The 15668-nt window shown below is 36.9% G+C and overlaps 1 protein-coding gene across 1 annotated transcript in view; it reads right to left on the bottom strand.

Moving 5' to 3' along the window:
- LOC149085658 (nephrin-like) overlaps window positions 1-15668 on the bottom strand; it is a 198015-nt gene that overhangs the window by 6719 nt on the left and 175628 nt on the right. Inside the window, exons 19-21 of the mRNA XM_089232459.1 lie at window positions 13768-13928; window positions 12505-12598; window positions 1381-1496 (exon numbers count right to left, since the gene is read on the bottom strand). Coding sequence (XP_089088585.1) covers window positions 1381-1496; window positions 12505-12598; window positions 13768-13928 — 371 coding nt within the window. The remainder of the gene's footprint in view (window positions 1-1380; window positions 1497-12504; window positions 12599-13767; window positions 13929-15668) is intronic.

Raw genomic sequence — 15668 nt, 5'->3', positions numbered from 1 at the left:
TGTGTGTGCGTGCGTGTGTGTGTACCAATTGTGTGTTTAAATATTGAAAATTTGAGCTGATACAAGAAATCAAGGGAGTTCGGAAGGTTTCAAGCTTTCATAGAAAAACTCAAACTGTCTCCTGTTCTAAAAATGAAATTGCCCCCTTGTGGGGCGTGGGCTCCTTGCTGGGAACCCATTCAGAGTAAATTGCTTATGCATGCCATAGTTTATGGTGATTGCCATAGGAAAAAAAGGAAGTTGACGATTGACGGTTTTGTTTCTATTACTAAATTTTCCATTTTTTCTTTTGCACAGCAAAAAAAAGGGAAGAAAGGCTAAAAAAAAAATCTAACACTATTTCACTCGTGTGTAATTTTCATGTTAAAAAAAAAAAGCCGCAAGATTAGCAGCGGAAAAACTTACAACAGAGGAAAATGTTTCAAAGACTTGTTTGATCTGCGACCAGTTTTCGCGCCATTTCACGATATGGCCACGAAAGCTCGATGGCCTGATGTAAGACGGCCTGGTAGAAGCCAAATATATATGTGATGCTTGTCTATACAGTCGAATCCCGTTTTAATGAACTCCAAGAGACTGGAGAAATCACTTCGTTTGAACGAAATTTCGTTATAAAGGAATTCTAGGTTTTTGGTTTTTTTCCGATTTAAACTTATCTGAGAAATTAGAAAATTGTTTGTTAAAATGAAATTTTCGCTATAACGGTACTCGTTTTAACGGGATTCGACTGTATATAGCAGCTGTATTGGATTAACTACCATATGACGAGACAAAAAAGTGAAATTTGTGGGGAAAAAAATCAAAAATAATTTTCTAAACATGTAGTTTTTTCTGCCAAATTTTGGGAAGAAAAATGATTAACGCATCAGGACTGGAATTTGACGGGTTGCCATAACTAATGTGACGTAATAATACACGAAAACATACGCGAACTTGACGACGATATCGAATCATGCTTTTTGTTATCGGACATTGGCTAAGCATCATCGGCCACTTCACAAACTAGCCGGCCAATGCGGTTATTATTTAACGAAATTGACTAATTCGCGAAGTGGCCATTCTTGTTGCGAACTGGCCAATTTCGGGATGTGGCAGTATTTGGTGCATGATTTTTTCGGGAGTTTCCGTTGTCGTTATAGCGAATGTGCTCTGGTTTTGGTTTTTATGAATTACTCGATATTTTTAATAAATAAGCGAATATTTTTTGCATCTTTAACATTAGCTGTTCACAATCACTTGTGAATTACTCGTTATTGCGAGATTCTCGTTATAACGCACTTTCACTGTATTTTAGACTTCATTCAACAAGGGGTTCTTACGAACCTTTATTTAATCTGCAATACTGTTTATCCGACAACATTAAACTGAATTATTCCTTACCGAAGTCTTTGATGAAAGACAATGGCAACTGTCTCTTTTCAGAATATCTGGGCACTCCTGATGCTCATGATTATGCGAAGGGTCGTGACCACTCGCTCCACAAGATAAGGTGCCTCCTAATTAATATATAAAAAAATTAAGACTAAATTACCAAATATTATATAAAATATTCGAATTTCTATGCGAGTTATAGCTAGAAAATATGAAGAATTCCAAACATCATAGAATATAACAATCAAAAACGGAAAAAGAAGTGTAAATCTTTTTTGTACTTATTTTTGTTGTATTTCGTCGAGCAAACCCAGAAGCCAATGACCTTTTCTACGAAAAGCAATCAACTCGAAGAATTTCGTTACTCGCACTGTATTCTCTGGAGTGTAATGCAACCTCCAGAGAATTTCCTAATGACATTTGCCCTATCAGTGTCAAAATGTTATCTCCTCTGACAACTGTTGTTCTCTCCAGTGTCAGTTTTTTCGATTACCCCGTTCTGTATTCAGTTGAGAAGCTGCAGCTGTACGATTCAGTGTGTGTCGTGAGGGAAATAGATTCATTAAAAAATATATTTGTAGTTGAATTATAGTGATCACAGAACATGCCTTGTGTTTTTTCATGATTTATATTGCTGAGATTGATATATTGATTGATATATTGAAGGCTAGAGAGTGTAACGTGCAGAGAAGTGATATTGAAACCATATGGGTTGAACTTGAGAACAAAAGACGTCATAAACTTATTGTTGGGGTTTGTTACAATCCACCGAATAGGGATCCAAACTTCATCGCCAAATATCATGATGAAATTTCCTACATGTGTAAGCGTAAGAGGGTTCTCATACTATGCGATTTCAATTACCCAGGTATTGATTGGGAGAACCTTTCATCTGGAAATCAGTATGAAAGAGACTTTTTTAAGTTGGTGCTCGAAAATCTTTTGTATCAGCATGTATCAGAAGCCACTAGGGGTACTGCTATTTTGGATTTAGGTCTTACTAGCTCTGAAGATCTAGTTGAACATGTTTCGGTGGGGGAAGAGTTTTCTTCCAGTGATCATCGTATCGTCAGATTTCACTGTAACTTTTCCTCGGGAAAGGTTGATAACAAAAGATTGGTTCCTTGTTTTCGGAGAACTAACTTTGATGTTTTGAGAGGAAGGTTAGCGGAAGTTTTCAAAGACCGGTTGGAATCGGTAGAGGTGGTAAGTCAATGAGAAGAATTTAGTATGAAGCTGTCCGCTGTTTTGCACGACGTCATACCCTTTGTTCGAAAAAAGCGTTTTTGTACATCGCACCCTCTATGGTTCACGGATAGCGTGCGGAACCTTTATCTTGAAAAGAAAAGGACATTCAGAGAGTTTAAACGTGGACGAGGTGACCTATCATTGTTTACTGATAAAAGAAGACTGTTGAAGAAAGCGATAAGGGATAGTAAAAAGGAAGTTGAATCTAGGTTGGCAGATAACATTGGCTCTGACCCAAAATCATTTTTTCGATACGTCAATAATGGATGTAAGGGGACAGTTGGCCTCCTCTCGATAGGAGGCTCTAGGGTAGAGAGCAATGTAGGCATGTGTTGTGCTTTCAATGACTTTTTCGCGTCGGTTTTTAATGGCGATAATGACATTCGATATACGGGTGTTGCATGGGGTAATAAAACCCTCAACGATATTCAAGTAGAAGACGCGGAGGTCCTAAATCTTCTAAGAAATGTATGTGCAAGCAAAGCACCAGGACCAGATGATATCTATCACAGGGTCCTCAGGGAATGTGCTAATGAAATGTTGGGGCCAGTCGCACACCCTTTGATATACAGGAGTAGTGTTGCTGAGGGTATCGTCCCAAGAGATTGGAAACTTGCTAACGTTGTTCCGATATTTAAGAAGGGTAGTAGAGAAGCGGTGTCAAATTATCGTCCAGTGAGTTTGACGAGCTCCCTCTCGAAAATTTTGGAAATTATCATCAAAAGGCAGTTTGTGAAGTGGATAGACGAGAATAATGTATTGTCGGATAATCAGCATGGGTTCAGGAAGGGGAAGTCATGTGTAACTAACCTCCTTTGCTTCTGTGATCATGTGACTAAGGCTTTGAGTAAAAGCAAAAATATAGACGTTGTTTACCTTGATTTCCAGAAGGCATTCGATCGGGTCAAACATGGTAAACTCTTGAAGCGTTTACATGAGATTGGGATTGGGGGCAACTTGCTGAATTGGATAGAATCGTGGTTAAGAAATAGGTCGCAACGAGTTATGGTGAACGGCGAAATCTCTGGTTGGACAGGTGTCACAAGTCGAGTTCCTCAAGGAAGTGTCCTCCGCCCGCTACTTTTTTCACTTTGTATCGATAAACTCGATCAGGGTATCGATGGGATTACTAGCAAAATCGCAGATGATGTAAAGCTAATGGGGTTAATCGGGAATCAAAGTGATAGGGAGTCGCTCCAGACCAATCTAAACAGGATTGCAGCATGGGCAAATGAATGGAGCATGACGTTTAGCGTTGATAAATGCATGGTCGCTCATTTTGGTTCGAACAACCCACGGTTCTCTTACGAGTTGAATGGTGTCACTATCCCGGATGCAACCAGGGTCACCGATTTGGGAATTCTCATTGACGAGCGGCTTAGGTTTTCTGAACATTGTTCAGCGGTAGCCAAAAAATCGAACAGAATGTTTGGTCTAATTTTCAAAAAGGTTTCTTCGCGTTCTCCTAAAGTCATTCTTCCGCTTTTTCGAGGCTTAGTTCGTCCTGGACTGGAGTATGCTGTAAGGTTTCGGAGACCATACCTACAGAGGGGCATAGACTTGGTCGAAGGGGTGCAGAGAAGAGCTGCGCGTGTCCTTATTGGCACACGGGGCTTGAGTTATGAAGAGGGACTTCATTTTTTGAATATGTTTACATTAGATGAACGCAGGTGTCGAGGAGATATGATCGAAGTGTTCAAAATTTTCAATGGGATGGATAGGATGGACCATGAACTTTTAGTACACCGCCAATCGACTGCTTTTACAAGGGGACACCGGGTTCGATTGGTGAGGGACAATGCAAGGCTATGATGTCGCAGGGAATTTTTCTCTAATAGGGTTGTTAATAAATGGAATAGCTTACACCCGGAGGTAGTAAATTGTAATACAATTGACACGTTTAAAAATAAATACGATAACATGTTGGGGTAAATCGCGAAGCTATCCATTCTTAGAATAAGACAACCATAAGTATTCTTTATGAGCATTGTATAATATTTTATCATGTGTATATATTGTTGTAATTTGTGTTAATTGCATTTTTAATTGGGTTGCTGTATTTTTGAAACATATGACATCCATATTTTTATGGGCATCTTTTTATCAGCCACCTCGTTGGGCATTTTGCCTGTTGTGGCGTGGTATTTGTATTTGTATTTGTATTATATAATATGAATAATATATGGCAGTAATTCAAATGTGAATGCCCAGCACTGTCAACGTAGGCTGTTTGATTATTTCCGTCGCAGTGGAGGCTCTACATATTCCGTAAAACGAAAGGAAAGCAAAACTTCCCAGCACTGTTGACGGATGCTTTGTTTCTTCGTTTACCGTCACAGTACATTTACATTGTGTATGTAGACCATTCCCAAATATCTCCCACTTCAATATGCTGACTTCTTCTTTTTCTTACTTGCTCCCACAAGTCTTCTCCACACTTCTTTTGAAATCGCAGGCTGCGGTATCCGGCCCTTATGTGCCGCTGGGCGCACATGCAATTTTTCTCCCCCAGTCATTGGGTTCAGCTATCCATTTTTAGTCGAATGGTTTGCACGTTACATGTACGATACAAGCCATTTGATAGCTGTCTCCATGGAGATAACGACACGAGTGATTCGATACTTGCGAGCACGGGGGAAGGAAAGCCACTGCTATAAATCTTTGCTACTTTTTTCTGACACAACCGTTCCCATTTTGTGGTAACGGAAGTAAGTTGTTTTGCATCAGTCTGGGATTGTGACCGGTTCTATCAATGTATTTAGCTGAAATTGGGGAATTTATAGTGCATATACTTATGAAGAATTTTGTGAAAATGCACCACAGAGTATTAATGCTCTCATGAATATGGATAGTTTTGTGTTTGGTGATTGGAAAATAATCTGAGAAATGTTTCTCGAGATTTAATTTGTCATTAATTTCTGTCAATGTAAGAGGGGTTCCATGGAATTTGTCTGATATGAATAAAAGCTTTCATTAAAACTAAAAAATATATAAAACACATGTAATGAAACAAAGAGAGAGTTTCTGCTATTTCAGTAAGTTCTATTCTTCACTTGCCTGAAGGGTTTTTAATTTTTTATGCACAGAAAATGTCAGGATTGTTTATTTGCCCATTCTATCCATATGTCTAGGACTAGGAAAACCACAGACAATTACAGAAAGTCACACTCAATTTTTAATTTAGAAATCTTAAGATTCTGATTCCCTTATTCATTTTCGTTGAAATAGTTATGTTTTCAAAGGCTCTTACTTACCTCGTTGAGCATTTTGCCTGTTGTGGTATTTGTATTTTACCAATACACTTTTATTTACTTCAAATCCTAAACACGGGGATCGTGAACTATAACACAATTTACACGTTTTGGATAGGGAAAGCATATATAAAAGCGTGCGATAATCATATTGGGATAAATCGAGAAGCTATCTATACTTAGTTAAGACAACCATAATCTTTTATATAAGCAGTGTATTATATATTATTAGTTATAGGCCTGTTTGTCGGGATATAATCTTATTTGGGTTGCTGTAGTTCATATTTGGCACCCATATATTTTATGAACATCTTCTTTCATTTGGCAATTTCCTGTTATGACCTTTATGTTTGTATTTATTTGAATTTTTTTTCCATGGAATATAAATAATCTAGTTTGTAGATAGATTAAGTAACTGAGCTTAGAGATTATGTATCTATATAATTAGATTACAAGATTATGTATCTAGATATCATTATATTACTGTTGCATGAAGCCATAGCATTTTGTACAGATTTAATTAATTTTTTACTTTTTGTTAGCGCCCTCTTAGGCCAAACATTACAAAAACAGAAAGACACAGGTAAATCAGAACGGAAGCGTAAAAGATTATCAGAACAATTTCATTTCATTGAGTTAAATTCATTTCAATTCATTCAGTTAAATTTTTACTTTACGTCAAAACTTACGTTAGCTCACTCTAGGGTCAAAGATTACGATGCTCGTACAAGACACGGGCAAATCAACTTCGGGAAGAAGCGGATGCCGTGTCTAACATGGGCAAATCAGGATAGTGATTAAAGGGAAATGTGTAAATCAAAAATTTTGGATGGCAACAATGAAACAAATTTTGATTATTAAATATTGAAATGAGTGCTTTTTCATATTATACCGAAAGATTTTGTTCTTTTTACACTTGAAGAAAAATAAGTAGATATGTTACAGAGTTAGAATGAATAATTCAGGAATTTCATGGAATGCCGTATCTATTTATTTCATGAAATACCTGATCATTTAAAATGTCCAATAAGCTAATAATTTCACACTTTAGTTGTTACATCGATAGTAGGTACACCGATAGTGTGAAATTTCTGTTACTTTCACTATTGCGACCACGCACACACATCACTTTCTATAACTTGGCCATTTTAGCTCACAGAAATGATAAAATTTCAGTCATTTTTTTTTTCAGGAAAATTCAGCGAGGCACTGTAATTACGCTGATTTTTTTTTTAAATTTTCCATGCGAGAATCGCATCAAAGAAAAGAATAAACAAATAATAGGTTGATCAGGGTCAAGGTTGGTCAAGGGTTGATGAAGGTCCGTATTTTACGGGACCTTCCCGTTGTCCCGTGCTTTTAACGAATAACTCTTATTCGTGATTTTAACACTTTGCCCTGACGATAATTCAAATTAACTGGTTAGATAATTTGTTTCGAAATAACTAATTGAAAAACAAACATTGGTTTTCTCGCCTTTAATCAGAACTAAATTGACCTATGCAAGAATTTACATAATAAATATTTATTATTATCATAACATTTATATACTTTCATTTTAATTTATAACAAACTTATTCTACTTTTCATAATGTCGGATATAAAAGGGTCAACTAAAAACGTATAAGAGTATAATTGTTATTGCTTTTATAAATGTAGTTACGATAAGTGGGAGCCATTGAATATGGATGATCCTGTCACTTATTAGCCATGCGTAACATTGTTTTTTTCCTTTCGTGAAATGTATTTGAATTCACTTCAGATTTATATTAGCTCTGTATTTACCGCCGGAAGGTAATTAACGATAATTAGTCTTTTTTTCCGTTTGGATTCATGGTGCTTTTTTTGCCGGTCACCTTGTTGGGCATTTTGCCTGTTGTGGCCTTATATTTTTATGTTAGTAGAAAAGAAGAAAGATAGATTTTAATAATTTCATTTGGAAACCTGTTGCCTAATTATTTCCACAATATATAAGTTAAACAAAAATTTACCTCTACTTACGTCGCTAGTCTTGTGACGAATTACCGACGTAAGTCGAGATATGACTGTACGGTATTAGAAAGATCACCTTGATTTAACTCCAATACTCCTCAATAACTGGACTGTCCTCTCAGAGAAGAGGCACTTATGGAAAAGATCACAGCGTTTATTACCTGCCGTGGAAGTGACTCGTTATCAGGGGAAAACCTTAATTAGAAGCGTTTTCGGAGAACTCTCTGCGTGTGTTACATTATTCGTAGCAATCAGTCTATAAATGTTGGAATGTCTCTCTCTCTCTCTTTCTATCTCCTTAGCCGAAATAGAAGCTAAAATGAAAGAGTAATTAGGGAAGTCACATCGTTGCGCAGCTGCAGAAATGGGCCTAATTACAAATTTAGGCTGTCAACCGATTATCGGCGTTTCGAAGAGGGCGGCAATCTGTATTATTAAGAGCCTGGAAGCGTCTTGTCGCATCATCGGGAAGAGATCTCTTCAACTATGTGCGTGCCAATGCGTTAAAAGACTTACTCGTCAGAATTGGCTACAGAGTGAAACAACAGTTTGTATGAGATAGCGTCATGAGCATCTTGTTTCGTGATTTCAAGTGACGCCACGTGTTCCAAATCTGCAATATCGTTGTCAATTTAAGTGTTATGAACGTATGGTCACAATGCCTGGTTCACTTTCACTCCAATTCACAGTAATGATTTACCCCATTTAAAATACCCCCGAACACGCAACGATAAGAATTGAATTCGCAGTGTTTTTTTTATTTTTTTTTTGGAACTGCAAATGAACGTGTTACGTATAATTTGTAAGTTCACTCTCTGTAAGCTCTCTTCTGTAAGTTCGGGTCACTCTTTGTAAGTTCTACAGTTACACACTGATTTATGACATTATTTTGCTCTTGAGAAGGCAGTCCTGAACTTGCAAATCTCAAGTGGTGGTCACACAAGGGTGGTACAATACAAGGTGCGTTCTATAAGAACTTAGAGTATAATCATGAAAAATCAAGAAATATATGTACAGCTGAAAATTATTTATTCTTTCTCAGCGTATCTTCCCTCAGATAATATACTATAATCCTATTGCTTAATCCAGCTTCCACAGCGAGATGAGAAGGGTTTTTTTTGGAGCTGATTCAGTGGACTCTGCTCAACTGAAATTTCTACCAGTTCACACTAAAAACAATTTCCTACTTATTTACAACTAGATGTTTATTCCCTAACAGATGTTTTTCCTAAAGAGCTTGAGGTGACTACCGATAGCTGGCGCTTTCATTTCCAGCCCAACTCGTTAACAGCACTAAATTGCAGTATAGCGATATGGCCAGAGTTGGTGTGTGGCGCAAAGTAGTAGTTATTCACGCCACTTATTCTCACAAACTTTTCGAAACTGAAACATAATAGGTGTATGCAACGGCTGTTCAGAGCTCGACATTTTTGGAACATATAAAAATTTCTAACTGGCATGTATTTTTTCGACATGCTTGACGCTGGCATGTAAAAAAATAAAATTCGAGATTTTTTTTTCCATCGAGAATGATGCAAGTAAAAAATTCCTACACACCGCAGAAATGCACTCCGTGGCAGTCATGTTGCAAATGTTTATTCATTGTATTTGTACCAATTTTTACGGTCCTAATATTTAGCAGTACCGGTGTGGATATGGGCCCTCATATACAGAAGCTGGGCTCATAGGCTGGAATCTTTGGTGAATCCTTAGGACAGGATATTTTGCGGAACTCTCTCTCTGAAGTTTGTCGGTTTATTTTAGTTCTTTCAGTTAAATTAAATGAAAAAGAACGAAAAAAGAAATGGGATGAATACTTGGGAGTGGGATGTACGCTTTCCCGTACCAAACATTTTCCATAGATGGGAAATACACATAAATTTTGCTTGAACACTGGGAGCCCGGCTTCGTCCTATTGTATTAAAGCAAAATTTCCTGTTATAATTATTAATATAAAATAAATGGTTCAATTCCGTTCGAAATTATAAGTACTTCTTTTTTTTGCTGCATATTGGTTAGGGTGGATCGAAAAATCGAGATGTGGAAGAAAGAATCGGCGTGGAGTGCAAAAGTTGTCTTTTAAGCATACTAGCATAAATACAAAAAAATTTCAACTTCAGTTATTTTCTTCCGGTGCCCCAAGACACTTAAATATTTGCCAAAAATCGATTTTTATGCAAATTAGTTAATAATCGATGAGTTAAATAATCGATTTCACAGGGAAAATAGTATAGGCAGAGAATGAAAAATCATTTATTGCTTATTATTGAATCTATAAAATTATTTAGTATAGTAAAAGTTGGAAGGAATGGGGAAAATATTTTCATGCCGTACCCAAGCAGTTGAAAGATCATTCGCTTAGTGTCTGAGGCGTCGGAAAGTGTGTGTGGAGAAGAGACACGGCTTCTCATATTGAATAGGATAAAATTAAGAAGCCATATCAAACATTTTAATACCAAAAAGCATTAACAAATATGTGAATCTTAAAATTAATACAATTAAAAAAGTCATTATATAAGTTTCATGATTTATTGCTTTGATTTTTAAATTTAAACTTCATGTATTATTATAAAATTATTATTTATAAGTTTATACTTTAATACCTAAATACTCTGAAAAATTTATTCATATTTTTCATTAATTTACAATTTTTATACGTTTTCATAAAAGTGTGTGGTTTTAACTATTTTTGGGGCACTTGGGTCATCAAAAGATGAATGAATTATGTAGACTAATATGCCCAAGACAGAACTTGCCCAACCCACGCCATAATTAGTTTCGAAAAAATTCTTTTTTCTATAAATGCCAATTTTTAACTATTTTTGGGGCGCCGGAAGATATGAATGGATTTCAATAAAAAAAATATTATGCAAACTAATACACTCAAGCCAAAAGTAATTTCGAAAAAAAAATGTTCCATACCTTTCGACCAACCTTCATATTAGTGCAGAATAATAGTTACTATGTATTTATGTATGGTATAAACTTAACAATTTAGTGACCGATATTATGAAGCATAAAAACCATGATATGCCTCATAAAATAAAATACATACATATATACATATAGTTTTATTCCACTTGATGTCTATTTCCATGATGCACATGTTTTCAAAATCAACAAACATTTTATTTCAAGAATTATTACGGATACAGTTTTGTTCTTACTCAACAGGTGACACCAGAAGTCCTAACTTGACGCGGTTTTTCGTACTTGTTATAGCAAATTAGTACAAATCTGTATGTCGGAGAAAAAAGTACACCATACCCATTCTTGTCATTATCGGGATAACCCTATTATTTTGCAGTACTTCCGTTGCGCTACCCACATATCCTATTTCAATTAAATAACAGAAATATTCTCACTTTATAAAACAAGGGAGCCCCATAGAATGACATACTAAAAAAATTCGCAAACGTTTCTGCTGTAAAATTCATTTTATGGCGCATGGTGCCCTTTTTACCTCCGGCATATAGTGATATGGAATACAGTAAGCTCTAACCATCTTCTGTACTTGCTTTGAAAAGTGGATTGGACGATTTGACCATTGTGAGGAAAGATAATTTGGAAAAATAATAAGTTATTTTTTGCTGCACCAATATTTTTTTTTTTTTTTTTTTATGATTCTACACTAAGTTCTTATGGAATGCACTTCATGCATAAAATAATGCTTATCCAATCTTTTCATCACGTTCTCCGCCATGTGAATGCTATCAAATTGGTCCCTGGTTAAGAACCCCTGACATACGCTGTCCAGGCGGAATGAAGTAATAGCGCTTACACCTTTAGTTTTGTTGAGCCCCAAGCACCGTTTATTTACCGAAACTAGAAGAAGAGCATGTATTTGTCATACGGCAGAGATTCTGAAACTTTTTCAGCCGCTACCCAAAAGTCGGCAACAAGATCAGCTTCGCGACCCATGGGACGGTTTGTTTTTAAAAATTAGTTAAGTGAAATCAGTGTCGCAATAAGTGCATTTATAACAGGACTGTAAGCGTATTTGTGCTAGACCCGTCTATTAAGCCTCTGCTAATCAAGTTTGTGTCATGATCCATAGTTCTCGAATTCATCGACTGTTAGTGGATTTGAATGGCCCATCTTAAAAACCCTTATGACGCGGGTTAAGAACCCGCGTCCATAACCCGTGGCATACGCTATCCAGGCAAAAAATCGAATGATTTCTGATAGGTTTTGGAAAGGGAGGAGACAAAAAATACCTCATACATTGTACCGCAGAGATGTCGTTTTTGACATTTTTCCAGCAAACGAGAGCTTTCGCATCTCAAATGATGATTTTTTTTTGTAACACAATCTCTAGTCGAGATCTATTTCCACCTCAAATCGAAGCATTTTACCAATTACCTTTTCGTAAGGCGGGCATTATACTATAAAAGTTCTAGAAAGATTCTTTCATGAAACTTGAGAAATGCAACCAATAAGTGTATCGGTTACATTCGAGCGAATGTAACCAATTAGTTCATCGACTGTTGCTTTTTTCCCCGTTTTGTAAAAGATCTTCTATCACACTTTTATAGTGTGATCCTGACGTAACTCGAGATTATTCGCAACTCGAGGTGGTACTGTGTTTAAAACATTCATAAAATTACCATTTTTATTTTATCTACTACACAGATGTACATACCCCACTGTTTACCACCGCAATCACACCTTCTACTGTCACAGGAATGACAGTCGTCACTTGTGTCACGTGATATCTGCCTGAGACTTGGAACTTTCTATGTAGAATAAGGAAAAACGGCAAAATATTAGAGAACAAAGAACTGGAAGCATCACAAATTTTAACACCAATTGCACTCTGTATATTTGAGACATTTGCTTTTTACCCTAAAATTTTATTACCAAAGTATTTCAACGCGACGAATAAAATCTGAAAAAGAAACTTCTTAGAGATTCGGCGTACCCATTTGGCGATGGGCTTACCTGGGCACCACCTTTGGAGGGGAGGGGGGCACAAAAGTCTTGTGGTGTTCCAAAATTTCTCTTTCCGAAATATTTTTAAGTTAAGTTATCTTCAAAGAGTATTTAAGTTAAGAGAAATTGATTAAAATAGCAAATAAAAGACATTTTCTTTCAATATGATAATTATTTACGAAACATTTGAATTTTTGTTGTAATTGTTCGTGGTGAGACTTTTTAACAGTGAGATCGGTTCGCATTTGCGCCTCGAAGTTGATAATCACAGAACCAATTTCAGCCGATCACCCTGTAGCGAAAGTAGGTTCGAACCCAGGTCTTCGCGATGCTGCAAGTCCGTCACTATCACCACTCGACCACCATGCCACGTGGGTGCAAAATCTGTGAGTACTCATCCCGTGGTCTCTTGGTAATTGGCAAATTTCCAGCACACTCCCTATACGTTAGAGGTTTCATAGGAATAGTAACGTGGGAGTGTGTCTGGTTTTTCAGGTTCAGGTCATTGACAAAAGTCGAATAAAATCAGCGCATGCCCAAAGGGATGGATTTGTATTGGCATTGTATTGGCAACAAGTATTAGCATTTTTAATGCAATCAGCCACCCTTCAGAAACGTCTATTCTTTTCGAACCATGCATGAGGTTCCCCTGATGACGACCCACTGCATAGGTTCTATTTCACTTTCATAAAATTCGATCTTGTATTCATTTTTTCTTCAAACAATTTCCTTTTAAGTGTGTGTATATATTCAAGAATACAAACAAAAAGTTCCTAGTGATCGTTGTCTGATCTTGAAACATGGCGAAAACTAAGATTTGTTTTTGGCCTTGGGTTTTCCCCTGGCGCACACAAATTGTCGAGGGAAGCGCTAAATAGGGCACAAGGAATAAATTACCGGTAATTACCCATGCAAAAAGTAACGCGGGAGTCTGCCTGTATAATAACAGGAATAAATGACGCAAATAACTGACCTGGAAGCTGCTGAGATCGAGCCCGTCATCCGGTAAATCTACTGTTGTGCCAGACAAGTAGAACGGTGGCGTATCCTCCTCTCCGGGAATCTTCTTTTTCTTGACTATCTTCTTCTCCCTGGATAACTCGTCGTCGTCAGTATGCAGTTCAGGGCTGGGATCTGGAAGTAGCAAATCAATATTATTATGCCACTGCGCCATATTCATTCAATCTGCCGCTATCTACCTCAGTCGTGTAACTTTAAATGATAAAAGTTTTTGCAAAATATGGGTTTAGTTAGAAAAAATAACACGCATTAATAAACGTTCGGTTGGTGGGATACATATTTATAGGGCGTCTGTAATCAGCTTTTCTTTTCTTTTTTCTACTCATCGTTAGGCTACTCGTACGACCCAGGGATGGATAAACCACTGTTGTAAATGGACTAACGAACATAACTCTGTCGCTGTTATGACATGACCTCAGAGGGCGTGATCGCACCGGAGAAAATTCCAGAAAGTTTAGCATCCCACTCAGCCTCTCCGCCGTACTTTTTGGACTCATTGTTAGCCTACATATATCTATAATACCAAACGATATTGCGCAAAATTATTTTCTAGCTGGCTAAATTGATGGGCTCTAGGCCTCTTTTCCGTTATTACAGTTGTTGCGACTGGTTAGAGGAACTTCAGCCTCTTGTCTTTCTGTCCGTACCGATTGGGTCATTGGCGATGTTCCCGAACACTGACAAACTAACTAGTTTACATTTGTGTAGCAGTTTTTTGGTGATGTATCAAAAAGGCGTAACACTGTTGGACAACGTTGTAACAAATTCTGATTTGACGAATTGTTTTAGAATTACTTTTACGTACATTTCTGTTATATCTCAACCACGGTATAGTAATTTTCTCCGATTCAACGAATAATAATGACGGTCTCATCTCATTCGTAAAATCTATGAAAATCTTTATATATGGGTTTGGGAGATTAACAAAATTATACACAGAAAAGTTTCTGAAAAATTGTTAACCGAAGAATTCGTTAAATCAGAGTTCTTAGTATCGGGGTTCAGCTGCATTTCATCTCTTCCAATCAATGTTCTTCGCATCTATCAAAGAAATTGAAGTAACGAACATTATATGGACGTGTTGGGCGTGTTTCAAGCATTTTCGCTATGTTTCTGTAAGGAACCTATTTGCTAGTTTAATGAGTATCTATATAAAACATTGATGCGCTATTTATAACAAAATAATATTATTTAACCTAAATATAGCGTTCCCCACCACAAGGTCCAGCCTTAAATAAACATGGATTTGTAGGGCCCCACTCAGCGTTTTTTGAGTAATTGTTATAAAATGTATTGTGTGTGTTTGCGTCACGTATGTATACATGCATAAAACTGTCACAAATACATTCGGAAATGTATTAGACACTTGTTTTTTTTTACAATAATTCATCAGTTTTGCAAACATCTTTTAAAATTGTATTAAGATGAGATTGTACAAGGTGGGGCAAAAAGTCCCCCCCCCCCCCTTAAAACTTTGAAAATTCATAAAAACCGGAAAAATAACCGAAATTAAAAAATGGTTTTCAGGGTTAGCATCGCTAGGTGACGGGAATTTTTTTGACAGGAAAAAATAACTAAAAAACAGCCGACAAGTGGCGCTGGCGTACACAAGTCAAAGGAAAATACGCAAATAACGAACAGTATGTCCCCAAATCGTTTATTACGGCAGTATATGTTCCACATGTCCAAACCACCACAGTGGATAACACATTGAAGGCGAGTCACAAATCCAGCAACGGCAGAGTGCAGCGGGTCCACATACACGGTTTACAACGGTGAACTGGTTATGGATTCGGAGTGCAAGTTCATATAACCGTCTCATTTGCATATTTCCACCTAAGTCGCTTGTACCAG

Source organism: Pholcus phalangioides, unplaced genomic scaffold (genome assembly GCF_987345545.1).
Source record: "Pholcus phalangioides strain wild (caught in Gottingen) unplaced genomic scaffold, Ppha-v1.0 ptg000006l_1, whole genome shotgun sequence".
In the NCBI taxonomy this organism is placed as follows: domain Eukaryota; kingdom Metazoa; phylum Arthropoda; class Arachnida; order Araneae; family Pholcidae; genus Pholcus; species Pholcus phalangioides.
This window is presented reverse-complemented; position numbering and strand designations above follow the sequence as displayed.